The 16,369-nt window shown below is 42.7% G+C and overlaps 1 protein-coding gene across 1 annotated transcript in view; it reads right to left on the reverse strand.

The window, feature by feature from the left end:
* lrrc74a (leucine rich repeat containing 74A) overlaps positions 1–13,855 on the reverse strand; it is a 28,515-nt gene extending 14,660 nt beyond the window's left edge. The window contains exons 1-4 of the mRNA XM_073037612.1: positions 13,826–13,855; positions 9,353–9,434; positions 6,252–6,337; positions 784–978 (exon numbers count right to left, since the gene is read on the reverse strand). Coding sequence (XP_072893713.1) covers positions 784–978; positions 6,252–6,337; positions 9,353–9,434; positions 13,826–13,855 — 393 coding nt within the window. The remainder of the gene's footprint in view (positions 1–783; positions 979–6,251; positions 6,338–9,352; positions 9,435–13,825) is intronic.
* Between the last annotated feature and the right edge of the window lie 2,514 nt (positions 13,856–16,369).

The raw sequence follows: 16,369 nt of genomic DNA on the forward strand, positions 1-16,369 counted from the left end.
AGGTGGAAATATCAAATACTAGAAGGCATAGGTTTAATGCAGAGGGGGAAAGTTAAAAGGAGTCTTACAAGGCAAGTTTTTTTTAAACAAAGGGTGTAGTAGGTAATGCCAGAGGAAGATCTTAACTTTTAAGAAGAATTTAGACAGACACATGAACAAGAAGGGAATGGAAGGAAGGTGGATTTAGTTTAGCTTGGTATGTTAGTCAGCACAGACATTATGGGCTGAAAAGCCTGTTCTTGTGCTGTACTGGTCTGTCGTCTATTTTTTTTCTTTCCCATCATTTCTCCTTTAAGGTACTCTATAAATCCTACCTTTTTGTCCAAGGTTTTGGAGGTACAGCTTCAGAGTTCTGTTCAGAGTTTATGTTTGTTTTTTAAAGATTAGCTTAAGTATTTTCTTTGTTTGTCATATGCACATCAAAACCTCAAAGCAAACTCTGAAATGTGTCAATGACCAGTGCAGTCTAAGGGGGTGGTGGGGGCAGCTCACGAGTGTTTTTACTTCTGGCGCCAACATCACTTGCCCACAACTTACAAATCCTAACCTGTTAGTCTTCAGAATGTGGGAGGAAACTCTTCACCCAGGGGAAACCCAAGCAGCTATGGGGTAAGTGTACAAACTCCTGACAGATAGCAGCAGGAATTGACCCCAGATTGGGGATCACCGCTAACCACTACACTACCAATGATTTCCCTTCAAACTACCAATGTTAAAGGAGTTATGTGATGAACGTCATTGTTTCTTGGACTGGCAATGAGCATTACTCAAGGTGACACATACATACAAAAACTTCACATTGTCGTTGACATCCAGTCCTTTGCACAGATTGGAAACCCCTTCGTTGTTGATGTGGTTGGTGCTGAGGTTGAGCTCCAGGAGGGTGTTGTTGTACTTCAGAGTCTCTCCTATGGCCAACGCACCTTCATTTCCAAACCCATTACAGGAAAGATCAAGGACCTTCAAGGTGATATTGATCTAAAGACAGAAGACATGCTGAAACTGTGTGGAAATGGCAGACAGAATTTGGTCAGATAATGATAATAAACACATGACAATAATTACTGTGCTGACTTGGAACTCCATTGATAAAAATAAATATAGGTTTTATTGATCACATGTACATTGAAACATCAAAACATACAGTGGAATTTGTCATTTTGCATCCACAGCCAAGCAGCCCGAGGATCGTGCTGGAGGCAGCACACAAGTCCCACCACACTTCTGGGGCCAACATAGCATGCTCACAACTCGCTAACCCTAGTTGTATGTTTTTGGAATGTGGGAGGAAACCAGAACGGTCATGCCTTTTTTTGCCGGTGGCGGAAGGGGGGATTGTTGTTTGCTGCTGCTTACGCGCGGGGAGGGGGAGAGTTGGGGGGCACTTTGTGGTTCTAACATTGAACTGTCATTCATTCTTTGGGGTACTCTTCTGTTTTCGTGGATGGTTGTGAAGTAAAAGCATTTCAGGATGTATCTCACAAAGTGCACTGCAGATGCTGTGGTCAAATCAAGACGTACAAAAAAGCTGGATGAACTCAGCAGGTTGGGCAGCATCCGTTGAAAGAAGTAGTCAACGTTTCGTGTCGAAACCCTTCGTCAGGACTAAAGAAGGAGAGGGCAGGGGCCCTATAAAGAAGGTGGGGAGAGGGTGGAAAACAAATCAGAGGAAAGATCAAGGGGTGGGGGAGGGGATAGGCAGGAGAGGTGAAGAAGGAATCTAAGGGGAAAGCACTATGGGTAGTAGAAGAAGGCAGAGTCATGAGAGGTGATAGGCAGCTAGAAGACGAGACAGAGTAGAGGTGGGATGGGGAAGATAGAGGGAGGGAATTACCAGAAGTTGGAGAATTCGATGTTCATACCAAGGGGCTGGAGACTACCCAGATGATATATGAGATGTTGTTCCTCCAACCGAAGTTTGGCCTCATCAGAATGTATCTTGTATACATTTCTCTGACATTAAACGTACCTTTGAAACCTTTGATGATCTTGCACCTTATTGTTTACTTGCACTGCACTTTCTCTGTAACTGTCACACTTTATTCTGCACTCTGTTATTGTTTTACCTTGTTCTACCCAATGCACTGTGTAATGATTTGATCTGTATGAACAGTATGCAAAACAAGCTTTTCACTGTACCTTGGTACATGTGGTAATAATAAACTAATTCCAATTCCAATCGTAACTAGTTCTTACAGAGTCTCACAGCACATAAGCAGACCCTTCAGTCCACATTGACCATCAAGCACCCATCAACACTAATCCCATGTTTTTATTCTCCCCACATCCCTCAGATTCTACCACTCACCTACACACTCAGAGCAATTTACAGCATCCCACTGACCCACCAACCTATGCTTCTTTGGGAAGCAGAGGAACCAGGGCACGTGGAGGAATCCCACACACTCACAGGGAGAAGGGGCCAGTTCCAGCCAGGGTTGAACTCTGGTCACCAGCACTGACAGGCAGCACCTCGACTTGCTGCGCCACTGAGCAAGCCTGTAAAAGCACTGGTTAGCTGGTCCTTCTCATTTCCAGGACACAAGTGAAAAAGATGAACAAAATGTTGCTCTGACGCAGCACAGAAAATACCCAATAAGATCAAGAACACAATAATAATAATAAAAAACACAATAACCACTAGGCACAGGTGTGTCTATACATAAAGTGACTGACAGGAAATGATAAAGTGGTGGGGGTGGGGGTGTTGATTAGCCCTCCTGCTTGGGGAAAGTAACTGATTTTCAGTCGGGTGGTTCTGGCGTGGATGCTTTGTAGCCTCCTCCCTGATGGGAGTGGGACAAACTGTGCATGAGCAGGATGGGTGGGATCCTTCATAATGTTATTGGCCCTTTTCAAAGATTCAAAGTACATTTATTATCAAAGAATATATAAATTATGCATGTTGAGATTTGTTCGCTTGCAGGCAGCCACAAAGCAAGAAACCCAAAGAACCCAATTTAAAAAGGAAAGACCATAACCACTGCGCTGAGAAAGAGGGAAACACACACACACACATCATGCAAACAATCAAAGCAAATGACAGCATTCTGAACCAGATTGGTCCTTAGATCTGCTCCCTAGAGCAGTCGGAGCAGGTCCGAGCCTTGATCTCAGTTCATCATATTAGCGGGCCAAAAACACGGTGAAACTTGCAGAGACAACAGCCACCAGAGCAGTTCACAGCCTTGGTGCTTCCAGTCAATCTGGAGCGGTGTTTAAATTACCCAAGCACTGGTTCACGCCTCACTCTAGGACCCGGATCCTGGCACAGCAACACGCTTGGGGCTTGAAGTGATCCAACCTCGCACCCGGGTTAGGTGGATGGCCATCGAAACTCTTCCACATCAACTCATCTCAATGTTACAACGATACCAACTCCGTCTGCAACCCTGTCTTGAACCCGTTACCCCTCGGCTTTGCGATGCACCCGCACAGCCCATCCTTTGAATCAGCTTTGCCTCCACTTGCTTCTTCATTGTTTGTGGTGATAGTTTACCACAATTTACTTCAGAAAAGGTGTTATTAGTAATGTTCTAAGTTGACTTTCTTGCCTGTTGAATTGCAGTAAGCTGTTGTCTGCACATTAGGGTAGTGCCATCTTAAACCAGCTCCTTTCTATATATATTCCTTGATAGCACATAGGTGATGCATTGGGCAGTTTTGACTGCCTAATTTTAGAGCCTTCCTGTCCACTCCAGTGCATTTTCCATATCATGCAGTGATCAGCTCTCCACTGCACACCTGTAGAATGACGAAAGTGTAGAGATACAGTACATAGTCCAGCTCTCTTCAACCTCCTCGAAAGTAAAGGTGTTGGTTAGCTTTCCTGATTGTGTAGGATGTGCTCTGGGACCATGAGAAGTTGTGTGAGATGTGCACTCACTCCCACTGCTCAGACCCCTCAGCATCAGCGGCTCCACAGTGGAGAGAGTGGAAACCATCAAGTTCCTTGGGGTGCAGATCTCAGACAATCTCACCTGGTCCAGGAACACCACTGGGATTGTGAAATGGGCCAAGCAAAGATTACTCTTTCTGAGGAAACTTAAACAAGCATCACTTCCCACTAACATCTTAACTACATTCTACAGAGGCGTGGTTGAGAGTGTGCTGACCTTTTGCATCACTACCTGGTAATCCAGCTGCAGTGCTGCCGACAAAAAAGCCTTGCAGAGGGTGGTTAGGGGAGCAGAGAAGGTTATTGGGGTCTCCCTACCTTCTGTTCAAGACCTCTTTCAAAGTGGATGCTTCCAGAAGACATGGTACATCATTAAAGACCCTTCACACCCTCTCCATGAACTGTTCTTCTGCCATCAGGCAAACATTCCAGGAGCATCAAAACAAAAACCACAAGGCTACTAAACAACTTCCTCCCACAGGCAGTCAGACTGCTAAATAGCTGCACTACCTGACTCTGCTTTGGACACTTTTAACTCGCACTGGACACTTATAACTTGATTTTAACTGACCTATGGCTGTTGTGTTGTACTATTTACTGTTGTGTTTACTATTTATTGTTGTGTTTGTTATGTTATGATTGCATTTGCCCCTGGGAAACGCTGTCTCATTCTGCCCTGCAGAGCTGATGTATGGTTGGAAAGACAATAAAGTTTTTGAATCTTGAATCTTGAGGAGTTTGAAACTCCTGAAAATTTCCACTGCTGTGCCACCAATGTAAAAAGGGCTGTGAGTGAAGTCAATAACCATCTCCTTTGTCTTGTTGACATAGAAGAAGAGGTATTTGTCTGGCACCAGGCCTCGAGCTCTTCCACCTCCTCTCTGTAGGCTGTCCTATTGTTAGTGACGAGCCCCACTGCTATCGTGTCATTGCCAAACTTGACAATGTGATTACTCAAGTGTTCAGGCGTACAGAGTGTGAGCAGTGTGCATAGCAATGAGCAGAGCACACAGCCCTGTGGGGCACCCGTGATGAGGAATGATCAGGGGTGGGGGGGGGGGGTGGTGGGAGTGCAACCTGACTGCCTGAGGCCTGCTGGTTAGGAAGTCCAACACCCAGTTGCACAGTGGGGTATTTAGACCAAGAAATAGTTTATTCAACAAGGTCTGTGGGAGAGTAGTGTTGAATGCTGAACCAAAATCCAGAAACTGCTCTCTGACACAAGTGTCCTTGTTTTCTAGGTGTGTTCGGACCAGGTGCATGAGCGGTTCTGTTGGTAAGTGGCAGGAATGGAGTTTTTGTTATGTGCCGTTCAAAGCACTTTTCCTGGTGACTAGCATCAGTCCCACCGCGTGATAGTTATTTAGTTCTGAAGGTGCAGAAGATCTTTGGTACAGGGACGATGGTGGCTGATTTGAAGCATGCAGGGACAGCAACCAAGATGAATGAAGATTTGAAGATATCACTTTACCTCGAATGAAGGGAATAGCACAGAAGGAGACCATTCAGCTCATTGAGAATATAGTACACTGTTAAAAAGCTGTCCATTAATCGCACCCTGAAATCTTTCCTTTTTGGTACTTTTTGTTCAGAATCAGCAGAGTGAATTTCTTAGACAGCTTGTAAAATGTCAAGGCTCCCTGCCTTCCAAGTTAAGTTAGTCAGAATCATTCTTTCCAAGGATAGAAATGTCAATTATGTGAGGACATGCATTTTAGGTGAGAGAAGGATTATTTAAAAGGGATGCGTGGGGCAAGATTATTTACACGGCGAGCAGAGGGTTCCCGGAGCAGCTTGTGAGGGGTGGCAGTGGAGGCAGATACGATAATTGTGTTTAAGTTGTTAGAAGGAACATGCCTGTCCTAACATGCAAAGTCAGCTCTGTCGGACTGGGTGGATCAGATCGACCGTGATATCCAGCAGCCAGAAAGGTAATTCTGCAACATTTTGGGGAGAGCGAAGGGCATGACAAGGCACAGAAAAAATCATGGTCATCCACTGTAACCAAGGAAGAGCCCAGTTGTGACGACTACTCGTCCCACTGAACCCGGACTTCCGAGGTCGAGAGAGCGGAACTGCTCCAGTGCACCGGCTTTTCCACTAAAAAACACAGGTTTCTTCCAGCAGTTCACATCATTTTAAAGAGGGAAATCTAGAGCAGTGGCTTCTCTACCAGATCCAGGGTAATTTCCATGCACTTTTTGTGTCGCTCACATCTTGGTCTCAACAGCCACCTTCGAATGCTCAAGAACTGCACAAATCTAATTATTATTGTCAAATACCATGGACACCCAATCAGATAGAGTCAAACAGCAAAATGAGCTGTATCGAGGGAAGGAATTTCTGTTCTTACCCGTAATCCTGCACTTATGGCCACTGCCCCCTGTGTTTGGATTTGGTTCCAACTCAGGTTCAATCTTTCCAAACTTTCATTGTTTGCTTCAGATGAAAAGAAATAAAAGGAATTGAGATTCAAATTTATTTATCACATGTACATGGAAGCATGCAGTGAAATGGTTTGTTTGGCAAGGATGTGCTAGGTGCAGCCCAAAAGTGTCACCACACATTTCAGCACCATTGTAAAGTGCCCAGGATGCTTGGGAGAACAACACAGAGAGTAACAAAACATATCGGGTAACAAAGCAACAACAGTGAAAATAGCCCTGTTCCTCCCTCCCACCCACTGACGCACATGCTCTAACGGCTGTCTTCAGCCTCCAGCGATCTCATGGATTCACAGACACTGGGCCCCAACTTCCCCAGCAGACCCAGACATTTGCAGACTTGGTGATTGGACCTCAACATCTGGACTTCTGATTGACCCTTGGACTTTGATCTGAACTTTCAACTGATCTTTGGGCTTTGATCTGGACTATCAGTCGACTTTCAGACTTTGATCTTTGGTATCACCAGGATTCATATATAATGACTAATGGGGATTCTGGATGAGGACCCAAATTCCAGGCCTTGAACCCTGGACTCGCTGATGATTGGACCCTGAAAACAAGGCCTCAAACTCCAGTTTCACTGATGACAGGACCCCAAACGTCCTCGCTGGTCTGCTGGCCCTTTCCACTTGCCTTCAAATGCGAAGCAGAGGCTTAGACTCCAGCCTGTCTTCTAATTCCCCCACATCCCCATCCAGAAAATCCTGTCCTGAACCCCTACCTTACCTCCCTGTCCCCAAAACAAGCCCCATGACTTTAAAAAAATACAAGCTAGGTCTGAGCCACAACCTCAATGGAGACCGCAACTCAGCGCCAGGTATATAAGAAGAAAAATGGAGTATTAGCTTTCATTGCAAGAGTTTGAGAGTCCAGGAGCAAAAAGGTCTTGCTATCTTTTTATGGAGACGTAGTGATGCACACTTGGAACATTATACATGGTTTTAGCTCCTTCCATATGAAAAGATATGCCAGTAAAAGTCTGATCACCTGCTGTTTGATTATTTGAAATCCCCCTGGTTTGGTGCATGGTTCGCTGCAGCCCCAGTTTCTGTGCTCATCTCAAACTGACAGGAGTCCCAGTTGCTTCCCTCCCTTGAAACTCACTGAGACCCCAGTTCCCAATCTTCCTTCAAACTCCCTGGGAACCCCAATTCCCACACTCCCTTGAAACTCACTGGGACCCAAACTTCCAATCTCCCTGGAAACTCACCGGGACCCCAGTTCCCATTCCCCACTGAAACTCACCGGGACCCCAGTTCCCATTCCCCACTGAAACTCACCGGGACCCCAGTTCCCATTCCCCATTGAAACTCACCGGGACCCCAGTTCCCATTCCCCACTGAAACTCACCGGGACCCCAGTTCCCATTCCCCACTGAAACTCACCGGGACCCCAGTTCCCATTCCCCACTGAAACTCACCGGGACCCCAGTTCCCATTCCCCATTGAAACTCACCGGGACCCCAGTTCCCATTCCCCACTGAAACTCACCGGGACCCCAGTTCCCATTCCCCAGTGAAACTCACAGGAGCCCCTAGACAATATATTGTATTACTACAGAGCAATGGAAAAATGTGAATATGGTTTGTATCCACTCAAGTTCAAAAAATCAAGGAGGAATAATTTTGAAAATTACAAAATTGTGATGCTGCTTGATGTAAGGATGATTCCACTTACTAGAATGAGTTATCACAGACTAAAGGCAAGAAATTCAGGGCTGAGGAATAGGAGGATGGGGTGTAGAGGGGATTAGTTGATCTCTCCTAGACTACTGGATGAGTGGAACAGGTGTATATTGTCCTCACCCTCTTATCTACAGCAAAGAAGTCTGTATTGCATTGAACATTCAACAGTACAGGCCATTTGGCTCACAATGTTATGCCAACATCTTAACCTATTTCAAGATCAATCTAACTCTTCCCTCCTCTATAGCTCTCAATGCATCCATGTCCCTAACTAGGAGTTTCTTAAATGTTCCTAATATACCTGCTTCTGCCACCACCCCTGGTAGCATGTTCCACACAGCCACTACTCTGTTTGTAAAAAAACTACTTCTGGCATCCTCCCCATACCTCCCTCCAGTCATATTAAAATTATACCCCCTCATATTAGCCATTTCCGCCCTGGGAGATAGTCTCTGGCTGTCCACTCTATATATGGTTCTATTTATCTTATTCAACCTTGATCAAATCCACTCTCATGCTCCTTCTCTGCAAAGAGAAAAGCCTGAGCTCACCTAACATATCCTCATAAAACATGCTCATTAATCCAGGCTGCATCCTGATAAATCTTTTCTGCACCCTCTCTTAAGTTCCTTCCAATAATGAAGTGACATGAACCGAACACAATACTCCAAGTGTGACCATAAGATATAGGACCAGAGTTAGGCCTTTCGAGTCTGCTCTGCCATTTGACCATGGCTGATTTATTATCCTGATCAACCCCATTCACCTGCCTTCTCCCTGTAACCTTTGAGCTCCTTATTAATCAAGAACCCATCAACATCCCTTTTAAATATGCCCAATGACTTGGCTTCCATGTCTATCTATGGCAATGAATTCCACAGATCCACCCTCTTCTGGTGAAGGAAATTTTCTTTATCTCTGTTCCAAAAGGACATCCTTGCATTCTGAGGTTGTGCCCTGTGGTCCTAGCAATAGTTTCCACTATTGGAAACAAACGCTATCTAGGCTTTTCAATATTCTATAGGTTTCAATGAGATGTCCCCCACCTCATTCTTCAGTAAGTACAGGCCCAGAGCCAGCAAACGCTCCTTGTATATGAATTTTTCATTTCTGGGATTCCTCTCATACTGTAAACTTCCTCTGGACCCTCTCTGATGCTAGAACATCCTTTCTTTGCTAACAAGTCTGTAACTGCTCACAATACTCCAAATGCCAGTGTGGTTTAACTTGAGTTTTATAGAACTACAACATTACCTCATGGCTCTTGAACTCAAGAAGGAGCAAGCTAAGTCACAAAATGAAAGCTGTAAAGTTAGTGCTTACCTAACATGTGTCCCAAGGATTCTGCTCCTTTATTTCCAAACTCATTGTAGCTAAGATCCAGCTCCAAAATTCTGAAATTAATCTACAGGTGCAAATTTAAGCAAAATAACTTAAAATACATTTTTGAAACTATCATCAAACTTATAAAGTTGCTGAATCTGAATCAGATCAGGTTTTAATACTGTTGACATACAGTGCCTATAAAAAGTATTCACCCCCCCCCCCCCCGAAGTTTTCATGTTTTATTGTTTTACAACAATGAATCACAGTGGATTTAATTTAGGTTCTTTTACACTGATCAACAGAAAAAACTCTTTCATGTCAAAGTGAAGACAGATATCTACAAAGTGATCCAAATTAATTACAAATATAAAACACAAACTAATTAATTGCATAAGTACTCACTCCTTTTAGTACAACACACCAATTCATCACTAGTGCAGCCAATTGGTGTTAGAAGTCACATAATTAGTTAAATGGAGATCACCATGTGTAGTCAAAGTGTTTCAATTGATTGTAGTAAAAATACGCCTGTATCTGGAAGGTCCAACTGCTGGTGAGTCAGTATCCTGACAGAAACTACACCGTGAAAACAAAAGAACTCTCCAAGCAACTCCATGAAAAGGTTATTGGAAAGCACAAGTCAAGAGATGGATACAAGATCATTTCCAAGTCACTGAATATCCCTTTGAGTGCAGTTAAGTCAATCATCAAGACATGAAAAGAATATAGCACAGCTGTAAATCTGCCAAGAGCAGGCCATCCTCAGAAACTGATTGACCGTGTGAGAAGGGGACTAGTGAGGGAGGCCACCAAGAGACCTATGACAACTCGGAGGAGTTACAAGCTTCAGTGGCTGGGATGGGAGAGACTGCATACAACAACTGGTGCTTCACCAGTCACAGCTTTATGGGAGAGAGGCAAAGAGAAGCCACTGTCGAAAAAGCACTCACATGAAATCTCGGCTAGAGTTTGCAAGAAGGCATGTGGGAGACTCTGAAGTCAGCTGGAAGAAGTTTCTATGGTCTGAAGAAACCAAAATTGAGCTTTTTGGCCATCAGACTAAATGCTATGTTTGGTATAAGCCAAACGCCGCACATCATCAAAAACACACCATCCCTACCATGATGCGTGGTGGTGCCTGCATCATGCTGTGGGGATGCTTCACTGCAGCAGGCCCTGGAAGGCTTGAGTGTGAAGGCAGAGGGTAAAATGAATGCAGCAAAATACAGGGAAATCCTGGAGGAAAACCTAATGCAGTCTGCAAGAGAACTGCGACTTGAGAGAAGATTTGTTTTACAGCAAAACAATGACCTCAAGCATAAAGCCAAAGCTACACAGGAATTGCTTATGTTACGAACCCCATAACTGGGTTACTTACCAGCAAAGATAGAGACGTCCGTTGGAGTCTGGTGATACTATTTTTAACAGTATTTATTAGCAAAAATACACAAAAATAATATAAATGCAAATATACAGATAATATACGTCGTCAATACTAAACCTAAAAGTGCGGGTATAATAATAATCAATAAGAAATAAGCTCTATCGTTGTCTAGGGGATAATGAATTGTCTGATGGAAATATAAAGTTTGCTGCAGTTAACACAGGCTGCCGTCGTTTGGGTGTCGCTGGGTTGCAATTGTTGGAGAGAGAGAGAGAAAGAGAAAAACTTGCCGACTTTCCTTTATGATTTCGATCCGTCAGGTGTCTCGTTGTCGTGGCCGTTCACGTGTGACCTCTCCTTTAGCTAAACCGTTCTTCCGTGATGAGCCCGCCACCCCAGGCAAGGGAGGACGCACACGAGCTCCCACCGGCTTTCGCTATAAAACGCTGTCACTGGATTTCTAGCGTTTCTCCTGGTGCGTCTCAAGGGGTTGTTCCCCAGACCCTCTTTTATCCTCACTCACGGGGTCTCAGATGTCAAGCAGGTTGGGATGATGCAATCCCTCAACCAGACTACTCTGGTTGTCCCCTGAGGGGTTTCAATGAATAGTACAGTACTCAATACACAATTCCTTCTCCAAGAGACAATGGCAGTAATCAGTGGTTCCATTCTACTTATGTCAGGAGACATTCCAAACCTTGTGTATTCTGTGTGTCTCTCTCTCATTATTGACATGATGTGTATCTCTCTCATTTCCTGGCATGCTGTGTATCTCTCTCATTTCCTGGGTCTCAGACCCAAAATAATAGCGATCTTGCGATTCTCAAAGGGGGGGGGGGCGGGCATTGGCGATTTGGGACCCTTCTGCCCATCAGATTTGCTCCACATTCATAACACTTAAAAGCAACAAAGTTAATGTCTTGGAGTAGCCAAGTCAGAGTCCAAACCTCAATCCAATTGAGAATTTGTGGCTGGACTTGAAAAGAGCTGTTCAGTCATGATCCCCATGCAATCTGACAGAGCTTGAAGAGTTTTGTAAAGAAGAATGAGGAAAAATTGCAATGTCCAGATGTGCAAAGCTGATAGAGACCTATCACACAGACTTAAGGCTGTAATGCTGACATCTACTAAATACTAACTTGAAGGGGGTGAGTAATTATGCAATTATTTTGTGTTCAATAACTGTAATAAATTTAGACCAATTTGTAGAAATTTATTTTCACTTTGACGTGAAGGAGCCTCTTATGTTAATCAGTGTCAAAAAAAGCCAAATTAAATCGTCTTAATTCAATGTTGTAAAACAATAAAACATGAAAACTCCCAAAGAGGGGTGAATACTTTATATAGGCCCTGTATATCATGAAACATGTTTTCTTACAACAGCAGAACCGTGCAATACATTTTAAAAAAATACACTCGGTGGCCACTTTAATAGGTACATTTGTACACCTGCTTGTTAATGCAAATATCCAACCAGCCGATTATGTGATGACAACTCAGTATATAAAAACATGCAGGCATGGTCAAGAAGTTCAGTTACTGTTTGGACGAAACATCAGAATGGAAGAAATATGATCTAAGCGACTTAGACCATGGAATAATTGGTGGTAACAGACAGGGTGGTTTGAGTATTGCAGAAACTGCTGATCTCCTGGGATTTTCATGCACAACAGACTCCAGAATTTACAGAGAATGGTGCGATGAACAAAAAAAAAATCCAGTAAGTGGCAGTTCATTGGGCAAAAACATCTTGTTAATGAGAGATTTGAAGAAGGTGAGGAATGTTGCTACCTCCTGAGCTTTCACTGAGGTTTCATCCATTATAAAAGTCAGTCTCCAGCCCTTTGGGCTTATACAGACTCATCAGGACACAAATGACTTCACCAATCGCATCATGGGCTGTGGATCCTGACTAAACTCCAGGAATAACACGGAAAACCTGTTTACAAGAGGTAGAAGTGCCAATCTATAACTCATAAGACCATAAGGATCAACTTCATTCACCATATACTGTACATTTGCATGCACTGGATCAGGAATCTGCTGTGGTGTATTGGTGCAATGTGCATAAGAAGCAATTATAAATAAAGAATTATATCAAAATTCTGGCGTTGGATTCTGGCGTGGTATTGGATTCTGGCGTTTAAATTCAAGGTTTTTTCAGAAATCAAGTAAGAGACACAATCACAGTCATTTTATTAAGTGCTTATAGAACAAAAGAAACAGGAGTAGAAGCTAGTAGCAGAATATTCAAAGTCAAAACTAAGATACTAAGAAGATTAATCTTAAGATTCTAAGATGGAGTTGCTTTGTGCTTAGCTATAAATCCATAAAATAAGGAATATTCCATTCAAATTTCTAAATAAGAGTCAATCAATCAGAAATCACATTCAATACTGCAATATCAAGTTAACTAATGAGAAAACACTTATTCAAGTAATGCAGAACAAAGAAACTTTCAGAACTTTACAGAATTATAGTTTCTATAGCCACTAGAGGCAATTAAAACTGTTGTATGCATATAAGAACTGCTTAAAATACAAGCAGATAACTGTCAAACTGCAGAAGAATATAACATTAAAACATTCTAATTCAAGAACTAAACAGTCAGAGCTACCAATCCCCTTTGATTCTAAATCAATCCTTTAGAATCATTACATCTGAAATTTCAGAGGCAGAAAAACTTGTGGTAACTGTGCTAAGAATAAAATAATTTAAAAACTACTTATGCTATGAAACATCAAAGGGTATATATTCTTCAAAGTATTCATAGGATTATGTCATGGTTAAGCAGATTAGTAGGTACACTTATGTAAGTTTGAACCATTAATGATTGCATTTAAACGAGTAAAAAATGTAAAATATGATAAAGCACATTAGTATGAATATTAACCCCAGCTTCTGAGACTTAAATTAATCCATTCAAAGAAATGCCATCCTTCAGATTGATGTATTTTAGCTGCTTCTTTATGAATGTGATCAGCCAAATTAGTTATGTCTTCATGTCTTCAGATATGTCAAGTACAACACTCCTGGCCTATAACTGCTCATATTCCCCACTTAACTGCTAAGAGAAGGTCTCATACCATATGATTTTGAAAGGTCATCTGACGCATGGTGACCATTTCAATTATAACTTTTCTAACGGCTTCAGTAATGTCATTGCTTATCTTTCTAAGGCTACAGCAGCTTCTCTCTTATACTCATTGCAACTTCATAAAATGGGAATAAAATTGGTTCAAAATAATCTCTTTCTGAAATGTCTGGTTTACTTCTAGACTTGGGAGGTAAAGGTAAAGAGTGTGTGTATGTCTCATGGCAGGAAAAACATTCCAACCAATTACATGGAAGAAAGGTTCATCTTCCATTTTCATACAAAAGGCATGTATTGTTCCATGAACTTAGATCATTTCTTATTACTTGATAGCAATTTGTTGAATTGTAATATTTTTCTGATTGTCCATGAAAATTCCAGAGTCATTACCTCATTTACAATAATGTAAAGTGTAACTGCATGAACTATGCCCTACTGGAATAGTACCTTCTGAACTCAAGCAAAAGGTAGCTTTTTATAGAGAACACATGAAAAGTTTTAATAGCTTTGTCACAAACATTATAGGATCCCAGGATAAGACGTAAATAAGGTCAGATATAATATTCTCTAAATCATGCTGATTACATGAGGCCCTCCGTTGGTCAGGGTCGACCATGGATATTGCTTCCTTGCTCTCTGACACACAAACCAGGACAGTACGACATGAAGAGCAAGCTGTTGTCCACGCAGCTGATGAATCCAAAGGAATGGAAGAGACTGGCATCAGCAGCTTTGCAAGAGTCATCAGTCAGCATCAAAATCTATGTAGGACTGCCTTAGGAACTCCAGCTTTGGATTTTTCCTCTTGGTTTACTCCTGAAACCTTCCCTGTGAGTCGGTATAGCCACAAATCAGCTGAAATTTGAGATCAGTTTTCATTCTCCTAGATGAACTGCTAACCATGGCTGACAAGCTCCATCTGACCAACTGGAATAGTTCATGCAATTATGTTTTATGTTGTCGTAAATGGGGTAACGACTCTGGGATTTTCATGGACAATCAGAAACATATTACAATTCAACAAATTGGTTATATTTACACGAATGATCCAGTTTAACACAATATGTGGGGGGGGGCACGATCATATATTTACATCTCTCTTGAGAAGAATGAATCACAGGAATAATGTCAACATCACCATTGCTTGGATATTTAATGAAGAGGGTGCATGTTTGTTCTTGATCTGCAGGAATGCCTAGCATTGGTGAATATTTTGAAGTTTATGATATATATTGACATACCCAACAGCTAGAGTCATTAACAGCATCAGCAAATTCACATGATACTCACAAATATACACTATGAATCACCTCATTTGTCACATTATGAGTAGTGGAAAATTGTCAAAAATATAACAACAACTAATAATATTAGAATGAACTTCATAGTGTCCAGTAGTTGTTGATTAGCTTGAAGTTCTTCTGGCTGGTTAGTGATTTGCTCATTGTAACCCGGCAGCACAGGCGTTGCAACCAAGTGAATTGAATTGACTTCGTTACTTATATCCTTCATATAAATGAGTAAAAATCTTTACATTACGTTTCTGTCTAAACGTGCAATGTGCAATTTATAATAAATGGTATGTACAACAGGATAGTCAATATAACACAGAAATACTGTTGTGACAGCATGAATTAATCTGTCTGATGGCCTGGTAGAAGAAGCTGTCCCAGAGCCTGTTGGTCCTGGCTTTAATGCTGCGGTACCGTTTCCCGGATGGTAGTGGCTGGAACAGTTTCTGGTTGGGGTGACTCAGGTCCAAAATGATCCTTCGGGCCCTTTTTACATACCTGTGTTTGAACTGTCCTGAATAGTGGGAAGTTCATATCTACAGATGTGCTGGGCTATCCACACCACTCTCTGCACCATCGAGCCCAAGATCTTAAGGCACAAACTAACGGAGATGGGAGTAGACTCTCACATGGTGGATTGGATAGTGGACTACTTGACAGATAGACCTCAGTATGTGCGGTTGGGAGACTGTAGGTCTGACACGGTGGTCAGCAGCACAGGAGCGCCGCAGGGAACCGTACTCTCTCCGGTCCTGTTCACCCTGTACACATCAGACTTCCAATATAACTCGGAGTCCTGCCATGTGCAGAAGTTCGCTGATGACCCGGCCATAGTGGGGAGTGTCAGGAATGGACAGGAGGAGGAGTATAGGAAACTGATACAGGACTTTGTGATATGGTGCAACTCAAACTACCTGCGTCTCAATATCACCAAGACCAAGGAGATGGTGGTGGACTTTAGGAGATCTAGGCCTCATATGGAGCCAGTGATCATTAATGGAGAATGTGTGGAGCAGGTTAAGACCTACAAGTATCTGGGAGTACAGTTAGACGAGAAGCTAGACTGGACTGCCAACACAGATGCCTTGTGCAGGAAGGCACAGAGTCGACTGTACTTCCTTAGAAGGTTGGCTGTATTCAATGTCTGTAGTGAGATGCTGAAGATGTTCTATAGGTCAGTTGTGGAGAGCGCCCTCTTCTTTGTGGTGGCGTGTTGGGGAGGAAGCATTAAGAAGAGGGACGCC

The sequence above is a fragment of the Hemitrygon akajei genome, chromosome 3 (assembly GCF_048418815.1).
Source record: "Hemitrygon akajei chromosome 3, sHemAka1.3, whole genome shotgun sequence".
Classification (NCBI taxonomy): Eukaryota; Metazoa; Chordata; class Chondrichthyes; order Myliobatiformes; family Dasyatidae; genus Hemitrygon; species Hemitrygon akajei.